The sequence below is a fragment of the Xenopus tropicalis genome, chromosome 1, assembly GCF_000004195.4.
Source record: "Xenopus tropicalis strain Nigerian chromosome 1, UCB_Xtro_10.0, whole genome shotgun sequence".
Taxonomy (NCBI): domain Eukaryota; kingdom Metazoa; phylum Chordata; class Amphibia; order Anura; family Pipidae; genus Xenopus; species Xenopus tropicalis.
This window is the reverse complement of record NC_030677.2, coordinates 59207585-59222383: the sequence shown is the minus strand read 5'-3', so window position 1 is coordinate 59222383 and position 14799 is coordinate 59207585. Positions and strand designations below refer to the sequence as shown.

Below are 14799 nucleotides of genomic sequence, written 5' to 3'. Positions count from 1 at the left end.
TTAATATTGAAAATATTTTTTATGTTAAATCAGATATCATTGTTCTGGGTGGAATAGATGTTGGAACATTCTGACTCAAGAGTATTTGTCAGTTTGGGTACTAATGCTTGGTTGAGGCCTGCCTCACAGCTAGAGTTTTAATTCATCCCCCAGGAGTTCAGTTGAGTTGAAGTCCAGGCACCATGCAGACCAAGCAAGTTCCTGAATTCCCATCTCAGCTAATTCATTCTGTACAGACCTCACTGTACATGAGGGAATTGTATACAGTGTACCTTACTCTACAATATCATTCTTGCCATTGTCATACTCTGCCTGCCCTACGCTGCCTGTGTGCGCCATACTCTGCCTGCCCTATGCTGCCTGTGTGCCATACTCTGCTTGCCGTATGCTGCCTGTAGGAGGGGGTTATGAAATTTGTGGTTCTTAGGGGGTTCCAGGCTGTTTAATTATGTGTTGGGGGTTGCTTTGCAATACAAACGAGGAGGCAGCATATGGATTTAAGGGTATATTTTTAAAAGGAGAACTAAAGCCTAATTAAAGAAGTTGGGCTAAAATGCTTTGTGCTTCTGTACCAGCCCTTTAGCAGGGGAGATCTGTAATGCCAAAGATGCCCCAGTAGCTCCCTATCATCTTTTCTGCTGAATCAATGTACATGCTCTGTGGTGCTGACAGTTACTGAGCTTAGGGGCTGACACACATTATACTGTATATATGAAACATAAATGTCACAATATAAGGTTGACTAGTAATTAATACAGATAATTACTACATTGCAGCTCAAACCAGTGCAATTAGCATCGAAATGTGATCAGCAGCCCTGCAGCATCAGGTTATATGACAGACAAACCTAAAGGGATACTGACACCAAAAAATTTCTTTTAAAAATATGACCCTATTTCCAAACCTACCTACAGGTCATGCTGACCTTTTTTCCTAAAAGTCCTGTTTCTCTTCATAAATCCTGCTGAAGATCCTGAACCCGACTGTAGCAACTCAGTCTATCAAAAGGACTACATCATAAACTGGGAGGATTCAGCTTGCCGTTTGCTTCAAGGAGTTCCCCCTCCCCCCCCACTCCCTGCATTGTGACCTAGATAGCAGGCAGGCTTGATCTTTCCATTGCCTGCCTGCTTTAAAGGGCTGTGCCCCCTCTCTGCTCTTCCCACGAAGAATTAAATAGCAGGCCAGCTTAAGCTTTCCTGTGCCTGTCTGCCTGCTTCTAATGGCTCTCCCCCCATCAACGCGTTTCGATCCTCATAGGATCGTCATCAGGATGACGATCCTATGAGGATCGAAACGCGTTGATGCGATGATTAAATAAACAAGAAATCTTTTTACTTTACATTCTGATGCCGTGAGTGCTTTCTCTAAACCTGCTGTCTATTTTTTGGTCAGCACCCTGCGAGTGCCTCTGGAGCGGTGAGTGCCGATTTTACTTGGACTATATATATATGTATATGTATCTATAAATATGGAAAGGCTAGAAGATTAACAGAAAAGGGTTTGATTGCTTGCTTGTTTGTTCTTTTTCCACCAACGTGGACAACTAATGCAAAATTTGGAGGAAAGAATTAGAAAAACTAAAGCAATAAAGAAAAAAAAAAGTCCGCATTTATTTATATATATATTAAAAATTGTGTTCAAAAGCACAAGAGGCACAAGTATAAAATGTCTGCATGAAGCAAAAAGATATTCTGAAAAAAAAAATATATTTATCCTAAGAAATCCCCCCCCAATATTACACTGTATGTGCAGGTAGGATTGGGTGAGAATGGGTGGTATTAATAATGAAGAGTGTGCAGTCTATAGAAATACACAGGAAGGCATCATGCATGTTGGCATTTAATATATGACAGAAATCAATGCCACATCAGTGGGGGAAGTTGTCCCAAACTGCAACACACACCATTGACAGTATAAATGCTTTAAAGTTTGGTTCTAGGTTTGTGCACTGCTGCATTTTAGCACCAATATTAAAAGTAATCCGGAGAATCCCCCTGGCGCTGTAGTGTCACTACTTTTTGCTGATTGTGTTTATTGTATAGCAGCATATAGAAGGAAATAGTACATATTTAAGTGCGTCATATTTACGGACATAATGTTTTTTTGGCAGCAGTGGTAGATCACAAACCTAGCATACAGTCACAATTCCATTTCACAATAAAAAAACATTTAAAATGTACATACAATAAATCCCTTCAAAAAGATGTAAGGCACAAAATGAACCACTGTTCTTGACCAAGTATTTTTTCCTTACATTTTTATCAGTGCACATATCAGTGCATTTTATTAAACTATACCCCTGAACAATGAAGGTCTCTATAAAAATATATATCGCATAAAACAGCCCATATGTAAAACCCTGCTTATACAAATATACCATTTTTGTAAAAATATACTAGTGTGTGCCATTGGGTAATCTTATAGGAAGTTGCCATTTAAGTACTAAGGGCCGCCCCCTGGGATCATGCGATTCTCTGGGCACATATACACCAAGGGCACATATACATGTTAGGTCACGTCAGACATATACGATTCTTTAATAGCCAATTAATTGAGAAAATTCTGTCTTTTACTCCCACACTTGTTCCTGTTACAGTTAGAGCTGCATTATTTCCTGTCAGGTGATCTCTGAGGGAGCACACATCCCGTCACAAAATGGTGGCTCAAGGTTAAAAATGTAAATGGGCAATATTTGCTAAAATATATATTCCATTTTGGTTAGATTTTATAATAAGCCACTGTATATGACATAAATCAGTTGGTTAGGTATGCATTCTGGGGGTATAATTTTCCTTGAAGGAGGGAAGATGCTTCATACAAAAGAACTGTACACAGAACTCTCCATTGGTCATGAGAGATGTCCTACTGCCAATCAGCTCTCTAGTACAACTCCAAGCACCATTTAACTGCTACTATACTGCCCACGTGAGGAGCAGTTTAGGAGCTGTCTAGTTCCTATTTTTTTACATGATCTAAAATGTCACCAAGGCTCAAACCATCAGAATGAAATGTCCATATAAAGTTTGCTCCATGTGGTCACTGCACAGAATACCTTTTCTTTTGAGTTCATTTGGCGCTGCATGTAAGGCATCCCTGGGCAGAGGTAGAAAGGGCTGTCCAGCACTAAAAAGTTTTACCAAACTAAATTTTGGTATCTTGCGCATGAGACATCCTAAACATTCTACACTTCCGAGCTGTCACTGCTGCTGTGCCTTGTACTCATAGTTTCATGGCTGTTATGATAACTATTAGTTGGAGACTTCTTCTCAGAGTGCTGCCGTCTCCGGTGTTTCACGAGCAGACCAATGATAACCACAGTGCAGATTAAGAGCAATAAAGCACCCACCCCTCCAAGAACAGGCACCAAAGGTCCCTCTGAGTTGTGGCCTGTTACTTCCAAGACTGGCTTCTGATATTGGCCACCACCAGGCAACATGTCCTTATTGTAACCTGAGGCCTTGCTGCTCTGCTCCAAAGCAATGTGCTGAATGTTGGTCCCTCTGTTCTTATCAGCACCAATGTCCTGTGCAAATGCGGAATCTTCTGGATATGCTCTCCGGCTTCTCTTTAGTGTGAGTTCCCCCCTGGGGTCAGTAGCGCTACTCAAGGCATGATGGTAATCCACACTACGCTTTCCAATCCCTCGGTTTGCATTTTCCTTAGAGCGGACTGTGTAAATAGTATGAATAAACCACTCCCGTCCAGAAGCCACCTAAAGGCAAATACATTAGAGAGAATTTTTTTTTGAGAAAAACGAATTGGTATATAGTAATTACCTAGCAAACTAATGATAAATGGATGTATTTTTAAATGTACAGCATAATATTGGTCAATATTATATGGTAAGTCACAAAACACCAAAAATATCCCTGCATACTCCAGTGTTCTTTTTAAATCGCTTTCACCAAAAAGGGATTTTGAATCCTTAACCGGTCTGTTCAAGCAATGGATGATTCATACTGAAACTAAAGGGCCCATTTACAACTTGTGTTTTTTTGCACTAAAACGGAATTTTTGTGCAAAAAGCTAATTTTTCACCATGTAGAAGTCAATAGGAGTTGTCACTGGCAAATTATAACAATCTTTAATGTGAGATTTTTCATTTTTGGGGGTTTTTTTGTCCACGAAGATTCAGAGGAAAACTTTAACACAAAAAAAAATGTGGTTTTTGTGTTGTTCTAGTTTTTGTTCCACATTTTAATTTGTTTGTGCTTTTTCAATTTGGATCTTTTGTGGTTTTGGTGGAAATTAGTTTATTTGTGGTTTTAAAAACCTCTAAAACCACGACAATCAGAATGTTGATAACTGTAAGGGTTAAAGGAGACATATCCTATAAAAATTATGAATGTACCAGGGAATTATACTCCTCTAGATATAGAAGGATTGTGCTTAAAAAGTTGTGTTTCTGACTGATTTATTGAGAAATTCCACAAAACCCCCACTAGCCCCGCCCATCTGTTCCACTTCCTGCTGGCTGAATTCTCTGGATGAGCTGGGGAGCCGGCAGCCCTCCGTCCCCTGCACTGTAGGATAGGAACCAATCAGCAGCTAGGCTGACCTGATAGGGAACTGAAGCCTGTCTGTGCCTGTGTGAGTGCAGGGCTGTGATTGGCTCTCCCCCTCCTACTGTGCTTCTGGCAGGGACCGTTAGGACACGCCCACTCTTCATTTCAAACTCGGAGTGAGAGAAGTGAGAGGATCTATAGGGAGCTCCAATAAAGGGACCATTGTTACAGATAGGGTTAATGTTTAGCCCAAAGGGAAACCAGCACCATATATTATTCAGAATTGCCTACAAAATTACCTTTTTTTCCCATTTATCCAATATGTCTCCTTTAAAACCGGACATGAGGCAAACCTGCTAGGGATGTTTATTTGTATATCTCCTATTCTCCTTTCCCAGTACCTTAATCTTTTTTTTTTCTTTACGTCCACCTACCAGCCAATGGTGTGCAGTTGCTCTGTACTAATAGATATTGACTGTCTAGAGATCCATAATGTACCTTAGCCTACAGTTATACATACAGCTAAGGGTTCAATTTATTTTCTGGTCCTTTTTGTTGGTTAGACTTACCTGAAACAGTGGCGCAGATGAGAGGCTGAAACCATCAGAACCTGGTTGCTTCACCAGCGCCAGAGCACTGGGGTTATCAATAGCTAATCTGGCTTCGAATGGAATATCTCCAAATAACCTGGCCTGTGTTTCTGGCTGTGCTTTGTCCTGTGTAAAGGCAAACAATACAGATAATACTATACTTCATTCCTAGTATGATACAATTCCCAGCAATCCACTGACAGGCAGTCCTCCACAATATCTGTATAAATCAAACAACTGTTGGCTACTGTACATATGTTACAATGCATATAAAGACATGCTCAGTCCACAATACTCTCCCTAATTGACTGTGCCAGAACTTAGCATACTGTGATTTTCTATTTTATCGTGTTGCCACGAATTTGCTGTTGTAAAGCACGTTATTATATTGGGGCATTATATGAATTGCTCACTCAGCACTGCTTGGAGTGCATACGCAATACATTTGATGGAAACTAGCTGCTATTATATAATATGAAATAAGTACTCAGAAAAACAAAAAGAATATCTTTTAGGACGATTTTATAATCATATTAAAATATACAATGTGCCTATGCTAGGTTATTTCTTGCTGTGTATTTGCAGTGAAATTAACTGGCACGCACATTAAAACAGAACATTTCCTTAGTGACTTACCAGTATTTTAAATCTGTACAATAATGTTGGCGAGTCCGCAAAGCATCCATATTCCTTGTTTTCTGGGCTGTATTTGGGGACATAACCATCAGAACCAGTGCATAAAAACACTTTCTCAATGTTGCAGATAAAAGAGTCCCCAAGGTTCTGAACTGGATCCACCATTATTCGCCCATAGATTGTAGAGCCTTGGAAACAAAAAAAAGTGATTATACAAGGGAAATTATTAGAACGGTATCAAAAGGTTCTATTCAATTAGTCTTGTGTCACATTCTCATCTCTGGCAAAGTTCAGGTTTGAGTTTGGGGAGAGGGGCAATCAGATCATCTGCAATTTGGCAACACATACTAAAGGGCAAATTAAACACATTATTAATATATTACTCATCTGCCCCTCAGCACAAATGACTTGATAACTAATAACATAATAAAGTCACATCAACCAGTGACTTTTGGCAGGAATTCTACGTGGCCACATATCTGCGGATGGAATAACTCATCCTTTACTTTTGGTTGATCAGAACAATGCCTGGGTGATACTATAGAGATAAAGCCTTTTTGTAATGTTGTTATCCGTCCAATCACAAGTGTGGTATGCGGCGAGATACTAGTACTAGTACACACTACAAAAGTCTACTGGCAACCCAAGGCCTCCCTACTTTCCCCCTCCTGAACTGCACCACTGGGGAGTCTCACAATTGCAGTTCACCATAGGAGCATGCATAGTTTAAAATGATCTGGATCTGATTTCAATTGCACCCAAATGCGCTACTCTGCATTTTTTTAGCCAAGTTTAACATGCCTAAACCTGTTTCTCATCACTGGCCAGACAACCCCTGACTCTCGACATACCCCCTTGTCTGCCAGGATACATCCTTTGCTAGCTACTTGTATACAATGTAAAGCTACATGGGGTTGGGGTTGAATTAAGGAAAGTTGTGTTTGCATTTATGGTAGGGATGCCGCTTTTGATGAGGGGGTGATGACATTTGTATGCTGTTGATAACAGTTGGCGGGAAGCACATTAGAGCCTTCTAGTGAGAGCAGTTTCAGTACCTACAGGAAGAATAAAGCAACTTTAATTTAATCTCACCTTCAGTAAATGCAACATCACTTCCCTGGCCAAATCCCATTGAGCCATCTGATAACCACAATTCTTTTTTAGACAGCAACAACATTTGGGTGTTAAGACTGAATTCTGCTGCCACTGGGTCACTAACCTAGAAAAAAAAGCACAGTATATCAGATCCCATTTATAGTGTATATCATAATGTGCAGCGTGCCTGTATATTCACATTGTGTGTTCATAGAATAATGTGTCTTACCTGTTGGAACCTAATGTCGATATTGAAGGATATAGGTTCACGTGGATTGCAGATAACAGGTAAAGAATATTCTTGGTTTGGGGTGGTGCTACATGGGATAAGCTTCACTGTATATGTGCCAGAATAATCACGTACCTGGGAAGATACAAAGCTACAGTATTAGAGGAACGTTCTGATCTTGCTTTTCTACATACAATGGCAGCAAATTGCTAAAGTATTTTACAATAACATCATCAACACATTATTGGTCCCAAAATAAAAGTCTTACTAACAGGCTTTGCAATGTAATGACTGAGAGGGAAACTGTATACTTGTTTTTGCCAAATAGAGGTGATTTAAAGGGAAACTATACCCCCAAACAATGTAGGTCTCTATAAAAATATACTGCATAAACAAGCTCATATAGAAAACCCTGCTTCATCTTAATAAATATTTTTCATATAAATATACTTTTAGTACTATGTGCCATTGGGTAATCCTAAATAGAAAATTGCCATTTTAAAAATTAAGGGCCGCCTCCTGGGATCATAGGATTCACAGTGCACACACACAAACCAAGGCACACATACATGCTAGGCCCCATCAGCCAATTAATGGACAGAGTTCTGCCTTTTGCTCCCACACTACTTCCTGTTACAGTTAGAGCTGCATTATTTCTGGTCATGTGATCTCTGATGGAGCACACAGCCCATTACTAAATGGTGGCTCAAGGGAGAGGATGTAAAAGGGCAATATTTACTGATATATATATTACTGTTTGGGGAGATTTTTTAACAGGTCACTTAACATGATAGAAACTATGATAGTATAGTTTTCCTTTAGAAGACTCACCACCCTGTGCAAGCCAACAGTACAGATTTCCTCCAACAGAGGGCACTACAGCGCTACATATTTAGCCCCACAAACTTTCTGCACAATGTACATAGTGATGTTCTACTATGCAGCCAGAACATAGGTTGGTAAACATAGCATGGTTTGTGACATCATATTGTTGGGTTGAAAAAAAGACCAAAGTTCAGCTTCTCCCAGTGCACTGATGCGTAATGCTAAACAATTTCCTGTATATCAACATTTATTTTCCAAAAATATCTATAGGCTAAAGATTCCCTTCTACTATCTCCAAACTAGAAACACATCTAGCCTGGCTGGATTAGAATGACACCAGTTATTTTATGAGCAGAGGACTTCTGGACAGCTATTCTTGTGCATACTGTATGTATGAAACTGTTTACAGAAGACACCAATAAATTAACCGACTTCTATAGCTATCATCCTGCACTTCACTTTTACCAGGATGCCTCAGGAAAGTTTACCAAGGGGTACTTTAGGGTAGGACGGGGATGGTATTTACCCAGGGCCCCAAGCATCAGATGGAGAAAAGGTAGATATGTCTAACCTGAGCCCTCCAGCTTGTAAGGGGGTGGAAAAGAGTGTTAGTATAATTATAGGGTAATTTCTAGCTGTGGCCACAACTTGGAGCTAGTGGGTCATGTAAAAAGGTTCTAGTTGTAATTACAATATAGGGGCCTCTAGAGGGAGCTAGAGGGAGTTAGTGAGTGTTGGGAAAGTCCCAGAAGGAGGAGTTGAAAAGGGTATAAAAGGAGGGGAGTGGCAGAGTAAGGAGAATGCACATGGGAAACAGGCACACGCAGGAAGTCATCTGACTGGCAGAAGGGACTAAAACAGGAAGAGGTAGGCAAACTAGCTAGTGAGGGCCTAGCTTGTGTTATAGCACACTGTAATGGTGTGAGGAAGCCCAGGTTAGTGAGAATGGGCAGCTAAAAAGCCCCACCAAGGAGTGAGTGGGAGTAGCTTCCCAGCGGGTACCCCGCCAGTCAGGGTTGAAGTGGATAGTGAGGATGTAGGAAGGCCTTCTGGGATTTGGCAAGTAGTGGCAAACAGTGTTGGACTTCCACTGCAGAGCACCTGGCAAGACTGGTGTTTTGGGCTAGGCCCTGTAAAAGGGGGAGTGTTGACTGGACCCCTATGAAGGCACTGGAGGCTGATGGTGAGAGAGGAAGGGAACACTGGAGGGACCAGAAAGTGAACTTGCCTGGGGAAAGATTTTTCAACATGACTGTTACACTAATCTGGCATGGGTAACTGTAAACTGTATCCTGTTGTGTTATGATCTGTGTGCCTGTGGTTGAAGAACAAGGGCTCTATTGGTGTGCACTTGGTGAAGAAAGAAATAAAGTGTTGATTGTTACAACTCCCAGCACCCTTTGTGTTTCCTGGTGTAGATGACGTGATTAAAGGGTAATTACTGCTTACAAGCTGTTGCTGAGCTGCAACAAGGTGGAAACTGTAGTTTAACATTTGGAGGGCAGAAGGCTGGACATCCATAGTTTTATGTATTTTCCTCATCAACCCCTTAGTCCCCAACATTGTCATGGGACCCACTTTCACTACTGCCTTCCCCATCTATACATACAGCAAAGTCGGAGATGAAGCTCCATTGCTGAACGGGTTGATTGAAGCTTGGCTCACTGCGCAACAGACTCAATGTAAAGGTGAGTTCAGGATGGTCGGCAGACATCACCATGGATGAAAGAGATGTACCTTAAACACAATGGTAAGCATTACTTTTCAATCACCAACTTTCATTCTAAAGTGAAAAACAATGTAGCATTAAACTATAATTTCATTGCAGGATATTTATTTCATTAATGACTACAGCGCTTGGGAGCATTCAGACATTAGGGACATCGGCTGTGGAACACGTTCCTTTAGTCTTTCATTGTTTGGCTCTGAGTATTAGGGGCACATTTACTAACCCACGAACGGGCGAATGCGTCCGATTGCGTTTTTTTCGTAATGATCGGTATTTTGCGATTGTTTCGGAAAATTATCGCGACTTTTTCGTTACTAATACGATTTGTGCGAAAAAACGCAAGTTTTTCGTAGCCATTCCGAAAGTTGCGCAAAACCTGGCGATTTTTCGTAGCGTAAAACTTGTGCAAAAAGTTGCGATTTTTCCGTAGCGTTAAAACTTGCGCGAAACGTCGCACCTTTTAAGTTTTAAAGCTACGAAAAAGGTGCAACTTTTCGCGCAAGTTTTAACGCTACGAAAAAATCGCCAGATTTTGCGCAACTTTCGGAATGGCTACGAAAAACTCGTGTTTTTTCGCGCAAATCGAATTGGTAACGAAAAAGTCGCGACAATTTCCGAAAAGTCGTAAAGACGCCGAAAAAATCGCAAAAAATACGAAAAAGTCGCAAAATGTTCGTTTTCAAATCGGAATTTTTCCAATTCGGTTCAGATTCGTGTCTTAGTAAATGTGCCCCTTAGTGTCTCTAATTACACTGAGTGGTGGAAAGAGACAGGCTTCTCAGCCATCCCTCATGGGTCAATGAGAAGGAAAAATGCACATTTTAACACAAAATATAACACTTTTTGCCTTAATTCACAAATATTATTAACAAATAATTATTAACTATATTTTTATTCACTTGTTCACAGAGGAATATTACCTGGATGAGAAATGACAAACTGTCCCCGAAAGCGAATCTCTGTCTTAAAATTGACTACCAAGCGTCCTTCATCATTAATGCGCATGCTCGTTGGATAAAGGGATCCTGAAAAGTATTATAAAGCAAAGAAATTGGCATCATAAACAAGACCTCTGCTGGTATTTTCATATTTTAGCATTCATTCTAGTCTCTTTATGCATCTTATGGGAGACCAAATATACAGCACCTATGCTGTCCATATTACTATTATTTGTCCATAAACTGTAGAAAATAGGGGTTTGTGTATAATTCAAAGGTACTCCCCCTGATGAACTACTTACCCTGTAGCTCAGATTCTGGTGGGCTGCCTATTCCTTCGTTCCATAAGATGGCAGTATCATACACAAATGTCAACCTTAACTCTGACTGCAGGTCAAAGTGCTGCCACCCACCAACTGCTGCTGCCGAGTGAAACACATAGGATACATAGAGGGGAACCCGTAGAGTTACATAGGACTGGACCAGATTCAGCACCTGCAAAAACAGTAATAGTATTTATATATAGATATTTATTGTGCATTAAATATGGCCATGTGCTGCATGCTCCAGATTAGCACCATGCAAATACAGTAGCTGACATAGAATATTCAGCAGCTAGATAGTTCCCAGCAGCTTCTATTACATATTTTCCACAGAACAGCTATTTGTAGCATGTTTCCCTAAGAATAACTTTAAAGAGCATGATCATTCCCAGAATCCTATAATAAGGGCTGGAAATTTCCAAAACTAAACTGATTTTTATTTACCTAGCACAAAAAAGCCTTCATACCTGCCATTGGCCAGACATAAGCTACAGGTATAGGATCCCTTATCCGAAAACCCGTTATCCAGAAAGTTCCAAATTACGGAAAGCCCGTCTCCCATAGACTCCATTATAAGCAAATAATTCTAATTTTTAAAAATGATTTCCTTTCTCTCTGTAATAATAAAACAGTACATTGTACTTGATCCCAACTAAGATATAATTAATCCTTATTGGAGGCAAAATAATGCTATTGGGTTTATTCAATATTTAAATTATTTTTAACAAACAAGTTATGGTCCCAAGTATTCTGGATAACAGGTCCCATACCTGTACAAGGTTCCCTATACAGTTGTGCCTACATGTGATAAATTATTGCACTCTAAAACCATTTGCAATAGAAAGTTGTATAAATATATACCCATTTTATCAAGGATACCAAGCTATAGTATTTTGCACTGGTTTTTAATGGGCATAAGTACTGTGGGAAAAACAAAGTATATTTTTTACACTTTGCCTCTGTGTTTAAATGATGCCTACTGAATTCTCCTTATGCTTACACCAAATTGACTGGTAAATCACAGCCTTCCCTGTTATCATACCAAATGAAAGTGACTTTAGAACAGACTGTGAAATTGTGTTACAATTGCTAGATGTTATGTTTTGTAAAGACCGTGGCCTCTTCAGATAGCACTTATCATGTTTTTAAAGGACAGAAACGCAAAACATCTGCTTGTTTATTGTTTATTAAAGAAACGTGACACCTACTTGTCCATCTGTCCCTATAGTTCCGCCACAATCTGTCAGAAGTTCAGACATGTCATAGTAACTGTTAAATTCCCACAGACAGGCCTCCAAATTGAGGTTGCGATAGAAGCGTAGAGTTCTAGCAGATCGAAGAGCATTGCTGTACTGGTAGGGGGATGTTTCTCCGATCACTTCAGGGCTCTTGGTATTGTCTGTAATAAAGCTGTGCTTGGTTGGAATCTCATTGTAATCTAGAAGGTTGGAGCACTTGTGGTTTCCAACTCTTGTGCCATCTGGACTAAGCGTCAATTCAAAGTTGGACATGTGTCTGGTTGAGATGACTGGAAGCATACCTAACAGAAAAAAATATTTCATACATGTTTAGAAAAGCATTTTAAAATGTATTGTAAAACACCCCCTTAAATCAGAGGTTTTGTACATTTTGGGTTCCACCCACCATTGAAGTACAGCATTTGTTCAGTACCCAATTGGCTCCTAAAAGGTTATCTATGCATTGAATACTTTTATAACAATCAATCTGCTTTAGTGTCCAAGATTACCCAGGGCAGCAAATTATCATTTGCCCCATATTTTATCCAGCTTGCTTTGTAGACGGGAACCACCTATCCCTTTTCTCTGGCCCTCCTGGGGCAATCTCTAGGTTTGGGAATCACTTCTTAAACTGTTAGGGAAACATTTTCTCCAGTGTCACCACCAAAGCTTTCCTGTATCATTATTTGTTGTTTGCAAACTTATTTTCTTTAAAGAGAAAATAGTCCATACCGTCCATATGTGGCATTGTTACTGTCAGTTTTATCAGATTAGGGTAGTCAGGATCTTCAGGGCCTGTGTAACGGATTTTTGCTGAGAATGGTTCAGCACCCACTGTTCCAGGAATACGAGGCTGACAAAGACCTACAAAAAAATGAGAAATAATTAGAAATAGTACTGGAAACACCTTCCAATAAGGTATTAGTAGTAGTAGGTTGTACATAAAGGATTCTTTGGGTGAACTATTAAAGCAGCACAATTATTCCTATTTCAACATTTATATTCTGAAGATTAAAGTCACATAAAGACTAACCTTCCTCTCTGCTAACACTAAATATAGGGCTTAGCAATTCCAGACCAGAGTCTCCATTTGCATTGACTGCCCTGGCTGCACATTGGATTCTTGATCCAGCATGGAAGTAGATAGAGTCCAATGTGATCGACTTAGTGTCAGTGAAGAACGTATTGGAGTCAACTTCACGCATGGGGCTGGTGACACCATCACTTCCACTTGGAGCGCTGACGAGCCAGCGGTACTGGGTCAGAGTATCATTAATGTTTTCAGCAGCACAGATTGATCCAGTTTTGTCATAGTCATAGTATTTTGGATTACACGCCTAGAACAGAGCAATTTACAATTAGTACAAGCCCCACCATAACAGAAATCATGCACTTTATAATTCTATCACAAAATAATGTTCCTCTTAAGAAAGAAACTAAAGCCAAAAACAAACATTTTTTTGCATTCACATGCTTTTAAGGGTAACGTTTAAAAAGGTAACCTATTAGATTTATTAATAAAACGGAGTAAAGCTTATCATATGTGTAGGAATTATGTTAAAATCCAGAACCTACCGTTACACATACAACTGGGTAACCAGTGGGGGGACTGGGATTTTCCTTGATTTTGAAGGTGTCATCATACAGCAAAAGTGAGACAACCTGTGGTACAGCTGGAAAAGTCACATCAGCAACACTGTCCATCTCTTCAATATACACTATGGCTTTATTCATCTGCAAGTACAGAATAAGGTATAAAACAGCTTTGTTAATTTTGAAACCATTCAATTTCTGATGCACCAAACTTGTATATAGTTGTGTATAAATAGAGAATCTGTGACTTTGTGGCTGCCAAACATTGAGCACAAGCTCACTATTGAGACCTCCATGGAGACCTCCATCTGTCCAAATGTTTTTTTTAAATTAGCATTTAAAATTTAGTTTTCAAATTCATATCAACACTGAAAATACAGTTCATGAGTTTGAATTAATTCACCTTTAGTAGGTTTCAAAGAAATCAAGTTATAAAGCTGGTGTTGTTACCTGGATTTCAGCTACCATGTTCTCATCAGGCTTCAGGTGTATAGTAAATGCTTCACGCATTTCTCTTACTCCATCATATAATATCTCCACTTCAACAAAGTGTTCGGTTTCTCCTTCTTTAAACTCAATATCTGTGGAGATGAATTGTTAATTTAGAGTCTACATAAATAAGATTCCAACAATCCCAAAGCTCTAACAATCAAGAATGGCTGCCTGTTCCGCCATCATTTATGATCACATTTACTCCGGTAAGAAATATTTTAGGGAGCAGCAGACAGATATAGAAGTAGCATGCATATTTGATTTAGCAATCAACAATACATAAATCAATGGTTTCCTAGGGTACCTTCAGACAATGGGTTATAATCTTCTCCTGATGTAGCAGAGCCATCTTTGGTGTGAATTCTAACAATGGACACCTTGGAGTTGTCTCCAATTCGCAGCACAGGGATTTTCACAACAGCTATTTCACCGGACTCCTGGGGCTCCTGGATACTATACTTGATTTCTGAAAACCTGATAATTGGTTCTGCAAAAAGGAAAAGTATTTTACCAAGTAGAGGTGACCTTATTTATTCTCATATTCAGATAGTGAAATATATATATTGCCTATTGTAAGTAGTTTCGCTGGGTGCTTAATGCTGT

The 14799-nt window shown here is 39.7% G+C and overlaps 1 protein-coding gene across 1 annotated transcript in view; it reads right to left on the bottom strand.

Moving 5' to 3' along the window:
- Positions 1–1589: 1589 nt before the first annotated feature.
- frem3 (FRAS1 related extracellular matrix 3) overlaps positions 1590–14799 on the bottom strand; it is a 49759-nt gene continuing 36549 nt past the window's right edge. Inside the window, exons 11-24 of the mRNA XM_002940081.5 lie at positions 14501–14683; positions 14155–14285; positions 13687–13845; positions 13145–13448; positions 12844–12975; positions 12082–12413; positions 10853–11045; positions 10533–10637; positions 9493–9620; positions 7059–7193; positions 6827–6953; positions 5735–5922; positions 5078–5224; positions 1590–3715 (exon numbers count right to left, since the gene is read on the bottom strand). Coding sequence (XP_002940127.3) covers positions 3185–3715; positions 5078–5224; positions 5735–5922; positions 6827–6953; positions 7059–7193; positions 9493–9620; positions 10533–10637; positions 10853–11045; positions 12082–12413; positions 12844–12975; positions 13145–13448; positions 13687–13845; positions 14155–14285; positions 14501–14683 — 2795 coding nt within the window. The 3' untranslated portion in view covers positions 1590–3184. The remainder of the gene's footprint in view (positions 3716–5077; positions 5225–5734; positions 5923–6826; positions 6954–7058; positions 7194–9492; positions 9621–10532; positions 10638–10852; positions 11046–12081; positions 12414–12843; positions 12976–13144; positions 13449–13686; positions 13846–14154; positions 14286–14500; positions 14684–14799) is intronic.